The following is a 15,684-nucleotide window of genomic DNA, read 5'->3' on the forward strand; positions in this document are numbered from 1 at the left end:
GTGCAGCTTTTGATACTGTAGATCACAGCATGCTGACTGAAAGGCTTAGGCAGTGGGTGGGTGTCTCAGGGAGCACCCTGGACTGGTTCTCCTCCTATCTCTCGGATAGGTGTTTTTCTGAGTTTGCATGTCTGAATCTGTTGCTCTTTCCTGTGGTGTGCCTCAGGGTTCTGTCTTGGTTCCTATATTATTATTATTATATATATTATTATATTATTTCCTTTGTATATGCTTCCCTTAGGTCATATTATTAGCAAAGGATTCTCATATCACTGTTACACAGATGATATCCAGCTGTATGTCTCCTTTAATCCTGATGAGACAAACTGACTGTTTTGCACAATTGTCTGACTTCCATTAAGGGCTGGATGGCTAACAACTTTTTATAGCTAAATGCAGATAAAACTGAGGTCCTTATCATTGCTTCAGATAGCATAGCTTCCAAGGTTGCTCAGTGTATTGGGTCCCTTTCTTCAGCTGTACAGTCTAATCTTAGAAATCTCTGTATTATGTTTTATCAGGCTATGTACTTCAATCAACATATTAAATCGTTGACCCGTACATGTTTCTGCCATTTAAGAAATATTGTCAAACTCAGTTTTGTTGTATCACAACCTGAGCAAGAGATGATTATTCACGCTTTTATACCATCCCAGCTAGACTACTGCAATTCCCTTTTCACGTGCCTCAGCAAGTCATCCCTAGACTGTCTACAATTGATCCAGAGCGCTGCTGCAAGGCTGTTGACCAGGTCCAGCAGGACGACTCACATCACACCCATCTTATCTTCTTTACATTGGCTTCCCATCAAGTTTAAGATTCATTTTAAGGTTCTTGTTTTCACATACAGAGCCCTGCATGATTAGACACCTGTGTACATTTCTGACCTGCTCCATCTTTATACCACCGGTAGCAACCAGGGCTTATTGGTTGTCCCTTGCTCTCAACTGAAAACAAAAGGTGATTGTGCCTTTGAAGTGGTGGCTCTGACACTGCAATGCTCCACCTATAGACATATGACCTGCAGTCTCTGTTGATGCCTTCAAAAAGCAGCTGAACTCATTTATTCAAACTGGCCTTTGTCTCGCCTGTCTAGTGTTTGTAATTTTGTGTTTTTAAGGTCTGTTGTTGTTTTATTGTTTCTTTTTTTACTGTTTTTATGGTCTTATTTGAATACTAATTAATTTTAATACTATTTTTATACTAAATAAACTTTATTTACTTACATTGAAAGTGCATTTGAAGGGGATCTTTTAATACCTAGTATGAACAGGAGGAATTACTACAGCAAGCAAAACCTCTTTCAGTGTTCATATGGGCACCTCACTGTTGTTTTCAGACAAATTTGAAAAATTGTGAGCCTATCCTTTAATGTTATTTACACCTGTTTTTCTTGCTTTGAAAGGTCTGCTGTCTATTAGGGGACATAGTAAACAGTTATTTCTACTGTTACAATACTTACATGTACTCTGTACTCATTGTATTTGTACTTCTCATCCACATACAGTAGTCTTTAAACACACAACACCTTTTAATTGTATTGATCATCAGGTTTTATAATTCACTGGTTACATTCAATCATCAAACCATCAAATCATATCATGTCATGTATCCTGGAAAAATTACTGGTAAAAAAACTGCCTCATGATGAAATTGTAAAACTCAATTAGACTTTTCAAGAAGAATGGCACATTAGGGTTACAGGAAACATCTGGTCAGTTTGTCTGCCCTCATTGCACGATCCACTTGTGATTATTGGAAAGGCAGGGTTGCACTTCTCACAGGAAGTAAAACAATCTCTGGTCTTGTAGTGCTTTCAGTTAATCCATTAATTTTCCATTTGTGGCAAGCTAACTGGCAAACAAGTGAAAGGAAGGAATATCCACGATCATCCGGACTTCACGAACAGTTTGTCTGACAGATTATGTGTAACAGTTGCATGCAGTCATCAACTGAAGATGATCGGCATGTAGAATAAATTTAAACTCTTTTACTCCATCAAAATCAAGGCCAATCAACACTTTCTATATTCAAATCAACTCAACAATATTCAGATTAAACCAAGATAACCCAAATATTTCACCTTACAAGCATTACAAAAAAAAACTAAATAATACCAAAATGTTTAAACAACATGAGAGAGACTGAAATCTTTAATAATATGGCAAATAAACAGAGGTGCATTCATGTCTTCAATCACATAGGCACTGCAGTTTGTGTACAATACAGTACATAGAACTTGATCATAAATTACAAGCCCTACCAAAAATAAATGGACACCAATGAGGCTAGAAGACCTGTGAAATGAGATGGCAGCCATTGATTTTGGTGTCACATTAGAATTTCAAGCAGGCCACAACCCTGTCCATGGATACTGAATTAGGATCAATCCAGTCTGTGATGGTTTTACTCTGCTCTGCATATTTGAATGAACGCTATAAAGACAAAAGATAAATGCACATTTTCTGAGAAATAAGGATAGATCCATGTCGTATCTAAAACAGAGCTTTATCCATCTTCTGTCAAACAGCTGAGAGATGTGTCTTTTTGGTCAGCAGAGGAGCCCCTATGTGTCTGCATCAATCCTGTGAGCTGTACAGAGGACACAAGAACAAAGAAGTCAGAAATAACGCTGCTGGCAGGCACATGAAAGTGGCAGGTAATATAGCTCAGTGGAATTTAGGGGACATTCTCAAAGTGGAGATAAAATATTTTAAGATATGTTGCATCAGACTACAAAGTGTTCAAGTTAATTTCCCCTGCTGTCAGTTACCTCTACATCTGAAACAAGGGCACGTTAGACTCATTCAAGAGAGTATATGATCTACCAGATCATTAACCTGCACTGAAGTAGCTTAACACTACAGTAATGGGGGCAAGAATGCAACGCAGTATCTATATGATGGAGTCACTGTGCTGTGCTGGGACTTACATTGCTTTGGTATCCTGAGTGGTTCCGTGTCTCCTGACAGGACTTGATGCATGACTCCGCGGAACTGATACAGCACCTTCAGGCTCTTTTCCTCCCCCACACAGGGGTCATAGAAGCCAGGGAGTCCTGACTGGAAAGACAACACAAGGTCATGTACAAACTGTAAACACACAAATACATTTATAACCGGTAATTGTCATGTATAAATATATTTTACGCAACAGGAAAATACCTACATACTGTATCAATGGATCCAATATCATAACGGCACAAAAATCTAGTCTATTGCGTAGGTTTTGGGTAAATTCTGCAGGTTGGAAATGTACATACCTTTGTGGTCTCAGTCAGGATGAGTTTCGAGTCTTTCACCAGACACTGCAGTGGCACAGTCACATCAATGACCTTTGCCCTCTCGTGTTTTCTACTATTGTCCGTCACAAACTTGCCGTACCAGGCATTGAGGATGATGAGGCCTGATTTAGGAAGCAGCATCAAGAACAGTGTGAATCAATAGGAAATGTTATGCATTAATGTGGTATGTTAATGTGTTCCAAAATGCAAATTAGTCACTAAACTGTCATACTTGAGTTGATTTTGGAAATCCAAGGAGGACAGACAACATAGACAGGATTTTTACAACACTGTCAAACACAAACCAGCACTTGCACAATAGAATATATTTCATCTTGCATGCCGGTACATTTAGCCATACTGTTAATGACAGAACCAATATAATATATTAAATTTATTTTGCAAGTACATAACAAAAACACAGCACCATTATTTGTAATTGTAAGCTACATAGACAATACTGTTACCATTTCGTGGAGTGTGGTCCGTTGAATAAAGAAGAGCAGCTGTGTGTCTGTCATTTCACACACTGTTATTAACTGTTACAAGTGCAATGTCTAGGAGACCTCTGATGATACTACAATCAAAGCAACCTCTACAGTGACAGGTGTTATAAGCCAATTATCACTTACCAAACTCCCCAGGTGAAAATTATACTGTCTGCTGAGAGCTTTTTGTTAGTGTACTTATCAAAGGCAAACTAAAAAGCCCCAATTATCAGCAGTCAAAATAGAGTCTGGAGGGTCATTAAAAAAATCCACTGAAACGTATTTCTCTATTAACCATTTTAACCTTGTTTAAAAAGCTACCCATATCTCCACAAAATCACCCTGGATACTATCAGTGTCCACAAAGTAAGTGTCCTATGCTACAATGGAGAGGCTTTAGTTTGGATTTTCTGATGTGTGAACTGGTTATTCATAGGTAGCAGAAAACTTAACAGCAGTGATCTTTTTTTTTGCCAGTAGAAGACCAGTTTTGTTTCATGTAGTTAAAACACGCACTGTATCTCGGAATTTACACTTTTCTGTGAGCAACATTCAACCAGCCATCAACGCATTTCACCTAAAAAAAGTATGAAAAACAGTTGAGGATCTAAGAGAATCAAATAGTTTCACAACCTGCTTAAAAAACATTATTCTGAGGATAAGCTCATCCTTTACTGATCTTACCCATTCTAGACTCCTCAGCTTCAATAATCCTGCGCACAGACTCCTGCATGAGTAAGACCTTTAGAGATGAAAAAGGCACAGGGAGAGAGAAAGAGAGACAGACACAAACAATGAGATTTCAGATCATATGGATTATACTAATGAATTTCACTAAGACTTTGCATCTTATCTAATCCCATCTCAGCCCATTTGTTACTACAGATTTCTGACTGGTGTGCGGCTTGTAATACTTCTTGACAGTCACGCACAATACCTGCATCTCTTATCTAACACTGAATAACAATACAGGATTGGCAGCACAGCTAAATGTAGGCCTATAAAGTCAACTCACAGCAGCCTCTGCCTCCTGTTTCTTCTTTGTTATGTTAGAGGCCGAGCTCTCCCGCTGCTTCTCCAAGTCTCTGTTGAGTTAAAAGATAAATGGAGGAATAAAATGAGCTCATAAAATCTGGCCATAATAATACATGTGGCACTTCTTCCAATAACATTTCTTGCATGAAAAACACCAACATAAAGAGGGGATTTCTTACTGTTCCTTCTGGGCCCGCAAGTAGGGCCGAATAATTAGTTGCTGGAGGGCGAGGTAGAAAACCAGTGGTCCAACTGTGGCGTAAAATACAGCACTAGGCAGGAGTTGGTCGGTCAGGTGAATAGGGAAGAAATACGTCTGGCTGGCTCTGTTTAGTCTGCAGAGAGAGTTGATTTCATATTTATATCTGAATGGCTGCTAATTGGTAACTCCATCTAATATATTATCTAATTTCTATGTGAAAATGAAAGGATAGGTTAATATTTTTCCAGTATTGTCTTAAAACAATAGTCAGTCACCCATATTAACACTGAAACAGGTTTTGTTTGCTGTAAACATCCCCGCTGTTCATACTGACCGTTAGAAGATTCCCAACTGTGCTTACAATGTAAGTGATGGGAAACAAAATCCACAGTTTATCTGAAGACAATATGAGGCTCCAGCTGTCTGAGTTAGTCAGATAATGTGGATATCTTCCAAAGTTACAGTCTTTTTCGTAAAAAAAAAATTCTGTATGTCTCAACGGACAGTGTTTTCCTGCTGAGCGACAGTGGAAGGATCACAGCAGAAAGGGGCACTAAATAGAGAATACTGACTTGATTTGACTAATATGGACTGAAGCTTTATATCAGCACCAAATAAACTTGGGGGATTTTGTCCCCCATCACTTATATTGAAAGTGCATTATGAAGGGATCTCTTAATGGCCAGTATGAACAGGAGGAATAATAATAATGATAATAAGTTTATTTATATAGCACCTTTCAAGAGCAGATACCACAAAGTGCTTCACAATAAAAACAACAAAAAGCAAATAAAAAAAGTAAATAAGAGACATTAAATGCAGCATCCAGCTAAAACAGAAGGCAAAAACAGAAATAAACAAAAAAAATTAAACAAAAGCAAGTCTAAACAAATGGGTCTTGAGATACTTTTTACAAGGTGTCTGCAGTGTCCACAGATCTTAAGTCCAGTCGGAGAGAGTTCCAAAGTTTGAGAGCCACAACCCTAAAAGCACAGTCTCATTTTGTCTTGAGCCCAGCGTGAGGGACAACCTTATTGGTATTATATGGCTGCAGTAGCTCTTTGATGTAGGCAGGTGCCTGACCATGCAAAGACATCAGGATTGGTGTTACATGAGACTTTCGGGAGACTTGGTCAGGAGCTTGGCAGCAGCATTTTGGGCCACTTGTAAGCGGTTCAGGGATGTCTTGCTAAGACAGGTGAAAAGGGAATTGCAATAATCAAGATGGGAGGAAATGAACACATGTATAATCATCTCCATGTCAGCTGTGGACACAATGGGCCTAAGCTTAGCATTGTTTCTCAGATGGTAGAAACAGGAGGGAACCAAACAATTCACATGCTGGTCAAGACTCAAAGCCTTGCCCATAGAAACGCCCAGATTATGGAGGGTAGGTTTAACAGAACAAGATAAAGAGCCAAGACTTTCCCTCACCTTGGGGACAACGTAATCAAGGGCAGAAATGCAAACTTCTGTTTTATCAGTATTTAGCAGTAGAAAATTATCTGCCGTCCAATCTTTTATAGAGTTGAGGCAGTTCAGTTGAACAAACAGTTTTGAAACATTTTGAGGCTTAAATTAAATGAATAAAACTTTAATGAAATGAATGAGACTGCTAATATCATCCCTATAACAATGAAGGAGACACCTTTAAAATTACTTCTTATCTGCCCGAGTGGAAGAAAGTACAATGCAAAGAGCAATGGGCCCAGGGCAGAACCTTGGGGAACACCACAAAACAAAGATTCAGTTGATGAGGCATAATTATGAACTGTAACCAAGAAGGTCCTGTCTGACAGGTACAAGGAGAACCAATCCAAAGCTGATCCAGAGATACCCACCCACTGTCTGAGCTTCTCGATCAATATACAGTGGTCCACAGCATCACAAGCAGCACTGAGATCTAACAGAGCCAATACAAAACATTCTCCTGCATCATTTGAGACTCAGAGAAAATCTGTTTTTGTTGAATGCAACCGACAGAAACCAGACTGAAACTTGTCGATAATGTGCTCGTCAAAGACTTAGCCAACCACTTTTTCTAAGATTAACTGGCTGAGACAATGTTACATCGTGATTCCAATGGGCATCGTGGCAACAGTGTTTTGAGTAAAACCCTCTGGAACCTACACCAAACAGGAAAGTGGAGCAAAGAGCTGCACTTACTTGATCTTGAGGGAGACACCTTGGGGCACTCCCACGCTGACAGTTGCTCCCAGGACACTGTGTCTACTGATCTTCCTCTCAGCACCGTACTCTACCACAGTCCCAAAGAAACCTGATCTGCAATATAAAAGACACAGTCACTACCTCTCTACCCACAGTCAAACTTTTTTGAGTTGTCAAATTACTTACATTGCATACTCAAATGGATAGAAGTTTGAGTAGCTACAACAGGGGTCTTAATATGAATTTATAATTATGTTTTCCAAATAACACATATTGCACTTTGACAACATACTTTACTGAGCCCTTAATCTTCGTCTGGTCTTCATCCTGGAACTTGTACTGGTAGCTCATCATCATAAAAGTGTGAGGAATGCCAAGCTGCAGGGACAAAAAGTAAATGATAATTTTGGCACAACAGTGACAAGCAACTGTTGATTTAATGGTGTCTTGGCCAACATTAAAGTTAAATATGACTGCTGGCTGCTAACCTGCATTGCGAAGGTGAAATGGCTGCTCTTGGTATCCCTGACAACGCTGGTGTTCATAGAGGACTGGACCCCCCAGCGCCACTGCAGGTAGCCCATAGTGTTCTTGTCTAGGTGACGGGCCAGCACTGTGGTAAACCCAGGACGCACGCCTCGGGATGAAAACTGGAGCCCACACTGAGCTGTCACAAAGCTGAGGCACAAAAGGAAAAAGAAAAAAAAAATAAATCACTGAATTGTTCATGTTGTAGAAAAACAGATTATTGATTTTTTTTCTCTCTCATATTTGTAGACATACAAGCGAGGTGTCAAGTTTCGGAATATCTTCATTCCAAGGAGAGGCCCATGTGTGTCTCCAGCACCGAACTCTACCTGTGCACACACAGACAACAGATACCACTTCAACATCTTAAAATGTCAATGCCTGTTGTGCCACATAGGCTGGCAACTCTATTTGTGACAGAGTCAGAGAAAGAAAGCGTGCTATTTATAGTGTACATTACAAAAATGAGTGCGTGTGGTGCCCAGTAAGAATGCAGCATACCTCTCCCCACCCCTTAGCTGAGGTGACTCTTCTCAAGGCCAAGTTAATGGTGCCACCTCCATTTCCGTTGTGGGTAGACAAAGAGCCAGACAAAATGGCTGTGTCATTTGTTGTAAGAGGAGCCTGTGGTAGAACACATACAACAACTATAAGGAATTAGCTCAAACATCTTTCCTTACAACTAGCACAGACTTGATTAATCCAAACCACATCATTGTAAACATCACTTCAAAAAGAACCTGGAGCATTGTTTTACCTCTATGGATTGTGATATGTGCATCTTGTTGATTTCCACATGTGGGACGCCTCCTCCAGGCATATCCTCATAGTCCTCCTCATAATGGTCAAAGAGGTCTGTGGCATCAATACCCACACTAATCGTTCCCTGTATATAATACATTCAGGAAACAATATTGTTTTAATTAATAATGTATATAACATGCACAAGATGCCTAATGACTCATTTAGTTCAATATGAGGCTTGTTATCTACCCCCGTGCATACCTTTGGGTTGGTCCTTTGCTGAAGCCTTCTCTCTTCTCGCTCTCTCTGAAGACGCTCATACTCTTCTCGAATCTCTGCAGGGGTTCTTTTCCTCTCCACCACCTGGAGTCAGAAGATAGGATTTGAATGCAAAAGAAATGGTGGATTGGCTGCGTCACAGGTGGCAGATAAATAGTTACAGAAGAGGAAATTTCACACTCCCCTAAGTTCTTTCTGTGAAAATATTTATAAGTGTCATAATTTTTACTGTCAAGCTCACATCAGTAGTTTTAGTAAACACAGATACAGATACAAAACAAAAATGATTTCATGCAGGTTAAGGGGTGAAAGACTGTAATGCCAAAATATGATATGTTTATTAATACCATATACAATAGATATATGGTTTATACTCCTTGATACACTATATATTCTTCCAATAAGTAAGTTATTCTCAAGTGAAGACCGTAAAAGGATAAAGAGCTCTTTTTATGCACATCATTTCTTTTGATGCACTTCTCTTGATGTTTCCATTTGAATACTACACATGTCAGACCTCCAGCTCAGTGGAGTTCTGAATTAAACTACCACAATGGAAAGGCATTTTTAAAAAACATAATAACACATTTGTATAATTGCTTGCCATCAACATAGTCCAAAGTTATATGAAAACTGAAATTTTGGACTTGTGTATAAAGCCCCGCCTCCTAATCTTTTTGTCTATTAAAATGCAGCAATGTCTATTTGAGACCCCTCATCACCAGTTGCATATGCTGTATCTACCAGTTGTGACCAGTTCAACCAGTGATTTTCCTTGTCAGTTCTATATTTGAATATTTCTGAAGAATTTAAATCATCCATGAATCCACAAGAAAGATTTGAGTCGAGAAAATAAATCCCCCAGGTTGAGAACCACTGGTCTAAAGCGCACCAAGCTACCTAGATGTGTATAAGTGTGTAATTTATAAAATATATTGATTTGCTGAAGTTGTCAAGAAGCTGCAAAACCTAAAGATATGTTCCATCCAAACTAATCCTGGGATGCATGCTATGAAAGTATATGATTTTTCTCTGTAAAACTTGATTCTACTGGAAAACAGCCATCCATGATTGCAAATATAAACACACTACCCGCATCACCCTGAGGAAGGCAAAAAAAAAAAGCCAGAAACATTTAGTGAGTTAAGTTAAGGTATACTGTGGAAGAGTTGTTGTTTTAATTTTGGTGGCTTTGCACTGAATCTCACACTGATCTGCACCTCACTGTGTGTGTGTGTGTTCTCAAAGTTAAAATTGCAAATGCAAACACATACTGAATTTTTTACACAGATAGACATGGTGAATAGATTTTTTTGTTACATGACATTTGGTTCTGTTTGCAGTTGGCTAGCAAAACACATATGACATTTATAATGAATTCAATATACAATATTTTTAAAAATGTATGAGGTAAGCCTGACAATCATGGTTGTGAAATTCACTCCCATGAGGCTTCACAGCTCCCCCGCCTGTAAAACATGTCCAACATGCGTCAGTGTATGTTTTGAGCTTAGTAAATAGTGAACTGTCAGTCAACGCAAGGTCTAAAAAACAGTGTTTCTAACATCATGTGGTGGCTTATTTGGGAATTATTGACAACAGATTTTAGTCACTTCATCCAATAATGGACTTACCTCCCATCCTTCAACATCGAGTCCTCGCTTGCCATAGATATCATAGATAGCTCGTGCCTGTGGGTCACTAAGCACTGGAAAGAGATAGATTACCTTCAGTAATGTGAACAAACAGTATAAATTGTTTATGAATCTAGATGTGTCAGAGTAGATCGTAACATGTACAATACAACGCCGGCTTCATGTGTACCTGGAGAGGGTGTCGACTGCATGATGTGATTTAAGCTTTTCTTACCTTCATAAGCTTCATGTACGAGGTTAAAAAGCTGTTCTGCTTGACGCTTAAGCTCAGGGTCGCGGTGTTTGTCTGGGTGATACAACATGCATAATCGCCTGTAGGCCGCTTTCAGCTCCTCCTGTGTTGCCTGAAGCACAAAGTTGAAACAGAAAAAAAAAATGTGAGAGAAAACTTTAGGGGAAACTTGATCAACACACACAAAATATTCAGCATAATGTCGCTACACCTGGCGCTTATTTGAACTTTCTAAGGTCTATAAACTGGGGCTGAAACAAATGATTTTTTTCATTATTGATTAATGTGTCAATTATTTTCTCGATTAATCGATTAGTTGTTTGGTCCATAAAATGTCAGAAAATTGTGAAATATGTCGATCACTGTTTCCCGAAGCACAAGGTGAAGTCTCCAAATGTCTTCTTTTGTCTCGACCAGCAGTCCACAACCCAAAGATATTCAGTTTACAGTCATAGAAGACTAAACAAACTAGAAAATACTGACATTTCAGAAGCTAATTGAGAGAATTTTTTCTTAAACAATGACTAAAAATGATTAACTGATCATCAAAATAGTTGGAGATTAAGTTAACAGTTTGCAGCAACTAATCAATTATTTGTTGCAGCGCTACTATGAACCCTGCTGTAATGCCATTTCAGGGCTCAGATGACTTGTGACAAAACAGTCTAGACACCAAGTTGCTGATGTTGATAAATTCAGTTTATAATTACATTGTTGTGAGACTGACTGGTGCAAAAGGTCATCTATCATACCGTATTCATAGGAATTAAATCTGGACCATTGCCAACTGAATTAATTTAATTTTTGAGATCAATGACATAAGAGACTATGAGTCATTTTGTGTTTTACTGCAACGAGATGGGTTACACGTTTTCTAACATACTCTTGAATTTAAGATTGCCATGTAAACAAGCTTAAATTCAAGCTTTATTTGTTTGTTTTGTTTTTCGCGTTTAACGCGGTAACACTATGAGATTGACTGGGAATGAAAGGTGCAATATAAGTTAATTGCATTATTATTATAAATAATAATGTACATTATTTCTGATTAAAGTTTTTTATATACTTTTCCCGCACATGCTAATTCACTTAACATTAAGCAAATTATGAGAACATTCAAATTATACTTTGTTTAGTCAGTCTCGGTACCACAAAGTTGATTTAGTTTTGTAAAATGTCATTTTCACGTCAACACACTGCACTCTGCTTTACAAATAAACTTAACATAAGCGACAGTCATTATGGCACATATTCAGAGTGTAATCTGACCAGCTGTAAGTTTCATGGTGAACCTCAAGTACAGCTGCACTGATACATGGTAGCATTAGCTAGTTAGCACAGTCCATGAGATCTTTCTGAAAGTGAAAATAACTCTCAGGTAACATTAAGATTAGCCGCCATATAACCGCAGTAACACACGATAATCCAGATTACTTCATGAACTGACAGATCCTGTTGGTAAAGTGGCAACCAAACAACCTGTTGTGTGTCTTGTACAAAGTGTCCAGCCGAGGAGTCACAGCACAGAAACCAATGTCGAGGGTCACAAGTTAGCCCACCTAGCTAACGTTAAATCTGATTATACGCGCTGCCGTTAGACGTTAACCGGAGAAAGTTTACAGAGCGACTGCGACGTTCATACGCGCAGACATTTATTCAGATCACAACTGTGCAGCCTACCTCTCTTCTGACATTCAGCAAGGAATAATAATCTTCATTGGAGATCTCATCATCGTCCAAGGGAGACGCCATGTTTACACCCGGTCATCGCTTCTTCGTGTCATTTACGTCGCGCGACGACTTCGCTGCGCACTCTGTCGCCCCCTTGTGTTGCGGATGAATAAACATAATAACGTCTTTTTATTCATGCTTGTTCATGTTGTGTTGACGTTTTGAAGTTTTATAAATTTGCAGCTATTCGTCTTTATTGGTATAAGGAGTGGCGCTTAGAGATCTGTTTCCAGCATAACATGTAGAGTGACATTTTAACCCCCAAACTCTGGAAGATTTATCTGCCGAGATTAGGTTTGCTAAATCTACCACTGCTTTTAAATCTCTTCTTAAAACATTCTTTTGTCTTTTCTTTTTAAAAAAAAAAAGCTTTTAAAATTGTATTTTATTTCAATTTCAATTTATCCATTCATATTTATTATTATTTTTTTATTGTATTTTATCTTTTTGTGAAGCACTTTGTAACATTATTAAGGAAACTGCTATATAAATAAACTTAATTATTATTATTATATTTAACACTGCAGCTAACCATTTACAATTTGGCCCGTTATTTTTTTTTATGTAAATGGAAATACATAAAAGTCACTTAATGTGACATTGTAGATAAAAATGCATTTGGCTACAACGTGATATTTCAGATGTTAAAAAATGAACATACATTATTTAGAAGATAGATGGATACATGCATGCCATTCTAAAAGGGTGGGCTTATTGTCTGCAGCCTATCCACCTAGAAGCAATTAAGGCAAAGGGCGAGAAAATCACTTCACCACATTAGGTATTTCATTAGCTGATTATTACTTTCCTTGCAATAACAAAGCCGTTGGCTGTACAAGGCGCACGAGTAGCAGGCAGCGGAGGAGCTGTCCTTTCAGCACCACCACCTCAAACTATACACTGCATTTCAGCACTGGCGATCTACAGCCTGTTAATATAGGATGACGGCTGTCCTTAAGTGCTGTAGTTGGCGAGAGTGCCAAAACCAAAGTCTGTAAAGCACAATGATCTGTAATTAGATTGCCTGGAGTCATTTAACGTAGCCATACTATTTGTCAAGCCTATATGTAACTGCGCCATAATGATAGAAGTTTTCAAATCTGTCACACCGACCCCCCCAGTAGCTGACAGAACTGTTTAGGTCGATCCACCTCCTGTAAATCCCTGCGGCCGGAAATTCTGCGTTTAGGACCAGCCTGCAGCAGGCTATTAAGCTGCCACTATCTATAATCAGTGAGGTCTACAAGGGAACAAACTAGTCTCCGGGCTTTCAAATGTAAACAGACATCTGACATTTGATTGGCAGATTGTGCAGACGTAGGTCTACTATTGTTTAAAATGTTTCAAGTGTTTCGTTGTTTGTTTGTTTTTTAGTATATCTGTGCCTAGGACTCCCTGGAAGGAAACCAGTATCCCGCATCCGAGTGAAAATACAGCAAACTGAGCCTTAAAATCAGAACAAGGAATGCAAAAATTATTCTGTTATTGATTATTATGTAAAACTGGCAACATAATTTTTCTCCAGTTATCAGTAGACCTCTTTGACCATCAGTAGAGGGGTCTCCAGTTATCAGTAGTTGTATGAAACAGATCAGACAGCCATTATCAGTTTTGATCAACAGACTTATCTCTACAGATATGTTTAAATAAACTTAATAAAGGCCATTAAACAGTTAATTTAGCCTAATTAGGCTATATACTACCTTGTGTCACCCAGGTACCTAGTGTTAAACAACTTCAGTGGGACGGCTCAAAGACAAACATTTAATATTCACATTGTAATTAGTTTTAATTATGGCTAAAAGATGCAGCCATAACCCACTGAACATTAAGTAATTTCCTTTTAATATAATAACGCGTCATCAGCTTTAAACAAAAGCGTCATGCCAGACCTGCAGCGTCTCTGAGCTGTTTTAAATTCACTGTAAAAAAAAAAAAAAAAGAAAAAAAGAAAAAAAAAACACGGCTGGTGGTGCCAAGGTGATTGGAGATGTGTTTTTCATCCCGGAGCCTCTCTGTCAGTCACCGCCTCACAGCCAATGATAAGTTCGCCTCGGTCGGACCGACTCGCCGCTTGCTCCTCCAGTCCCTCCTCGTGCTGTCCTCGCCGTGCACGCGCGTGGTACCCACGGTCGTGAGGAGGAGGAGGATGTTGCGCGTGAAGGGGAAATGGCTGCCGAAAACAAGCCGGAAGGTAAGAGAAATATAATGGGATTAATTTACTAGTATGACCGCTGTGTGATTTTAGGAACAGTTGCAACTCTGCGCGGAGATGACACACGCGAGAGGACAAGTGGAGAATTTTTTCGGTTGAAAACGGCTCCGCTATTTTCCTCCGAATAGGCAGCTAAAACGTGGAGACATCACCTAGCCAGCTAATATTAGCTTGCATTCTAGCCAGCTGCTATTCCCATCGTAGCCCACATCTAAAGCACCGCCACGGGGACAAATTGTCAGCGTGGTAAAAGTAACGCGTTTACCGTGCGTTTTGCTCTGGATGCTTATCAAGAGACGTAGCAATTCAAGTTGTTAACAACAAGGCTAAGTTAATGACAACATGTCATTGGCATCGACTAACTTCTTCCCTTATTACCCAGCTTTAAAAAGCGGGTTGGTTGTGGTAGTTTATCTGTCAATACGACTGTCCTCTGCAGCCGCTGTTTGCAGCTTGTTTTGAAGGCATTGCGATAATCATTTGGGCATATCTGTTTTAAAATGTACAAGTCTAGTTTTATATTTTTTTTGCCGTCTTGAAAGGGTCGTTCAGTTCCCCCTTGAAGCGCGAGGGTTTTCTTTGGCATTCAGCGAATAGTGTTTGCGAGTCAGAAGTGATGTATTTTTTTTTTTTTTTAAGTCAGTGATTATGTTTCCCAAATTCCAATTAGGCTAATAGTACTTGGCCTATATTTGGTTTGAGACACGGACACCACAACGTTGTAATGCCCGCTCCGCTTGTAATGCCCTATCGCGCTGGAAATGAAATGCCATCACACCAGAGGAAACGGGGAGCATGGAGAGTAGGATTTCCAGCAGCCTGCCTGCCCATTACACTACTTTACACATAGGACAAAATGATGACTTTTTTCCTCAGCTTATTTCACACGGCTCACTAACTTAAAATGAAACCCATTAGACTTACTTAGTGGGATATTTTACTGCAAAACATATCCATAAGAGACCTGCTCCTATTCACATAGGCCCATGGAGTATTTGGGTGAGTAATTAAACAATGACTGTATAAAAATAAATACATATATTGTAAAAAATGTTTTCATGGCAGCTTTCCACTTTTAAGAGTATTAGATTCAGACTGGAGTGAGTTACGTACTTACAGTCTC

The 15,684-nt window shown here is 39.0% G+C and overlaps 2 protein-coding genes across 2 annotated transcripts in view; one reads left to right on the plus strand and one right to left on the minus strand.

Moving 5' to 3' along the window:
* Positions 1 to 2,135: 2,135 nt before the first annotated feature.
* dnajc11a (DnaJ (Hsp40) homolog, subfamily C, member 11a) lies at positions 2,136 to 12,440 on the minus strand. The gene is made up of 16 exons (XM_067592909.1): positions 12,296 to 12,440; positions 10,598 to 10,727; positions 10,363 to 10,436; positions 8,711 to 8,812; positions 8,463 to 8,591; positions 8,207 to 8,329; positions 7,961 to 8,034; positions 7,666 to 7,855; positions 7,470 to 7,555; positions 7,175 to 7,291; positions 4,986 to 5,141; positions 4,787 to 4,856; positions 4,456 to 4,513; positions 3,263 to 3,405; positions 2,933 to 3,062; positions 2,136 to 2,592 (listed from the first exon to the last, which is right to left on the minus strand). Exons 1-16 carry the CDS (start codon positions 12,365 to 12,367, stop codon positions 2,567 to 2,569), a joined length of 1,680 nt encoding a protein of 559 aa, XP_067449010.1. The 5' UTR covers positions 12,368 to 12,440; the 3' UTR covers positions 2,136 to 2,566.
* Positions 12,441 to 13,219: 779 nt separating this feature from the next.
* camta1a (calmodulin binding transcription activator 1a) overlaps positions 13,220 to 15,684 on the plus strand; it is a 291,574-nt gene continuing 289,109 nt past the window's right edge. The window contains exon 1 of the mRNA XM_067592910.1: positions 13,220 to 14,540. Within this exon, the coding sequence (XP_067449011.1) occupies positions 14,516 to 14,540 (25 nt within the window). The 5' untranslated portion in view covers positions 13,220 to 14,515. The remainder of the gene's footprint in view (positions 14,541 to 15,684) is intronic.

Source organism: Thunnus thynnus, chromosome 6 (assembly GCF_963924715.1).
Source record: "Thunnus thynnus chromosome 6, fThuThy2.1, whole genome shotgun sequence".
NCBI lineage: Eukaryota > Metazoa > Chordata > Actinopteri > Scombriformes > Scombridae > Thunnus > Thunnus thynnus.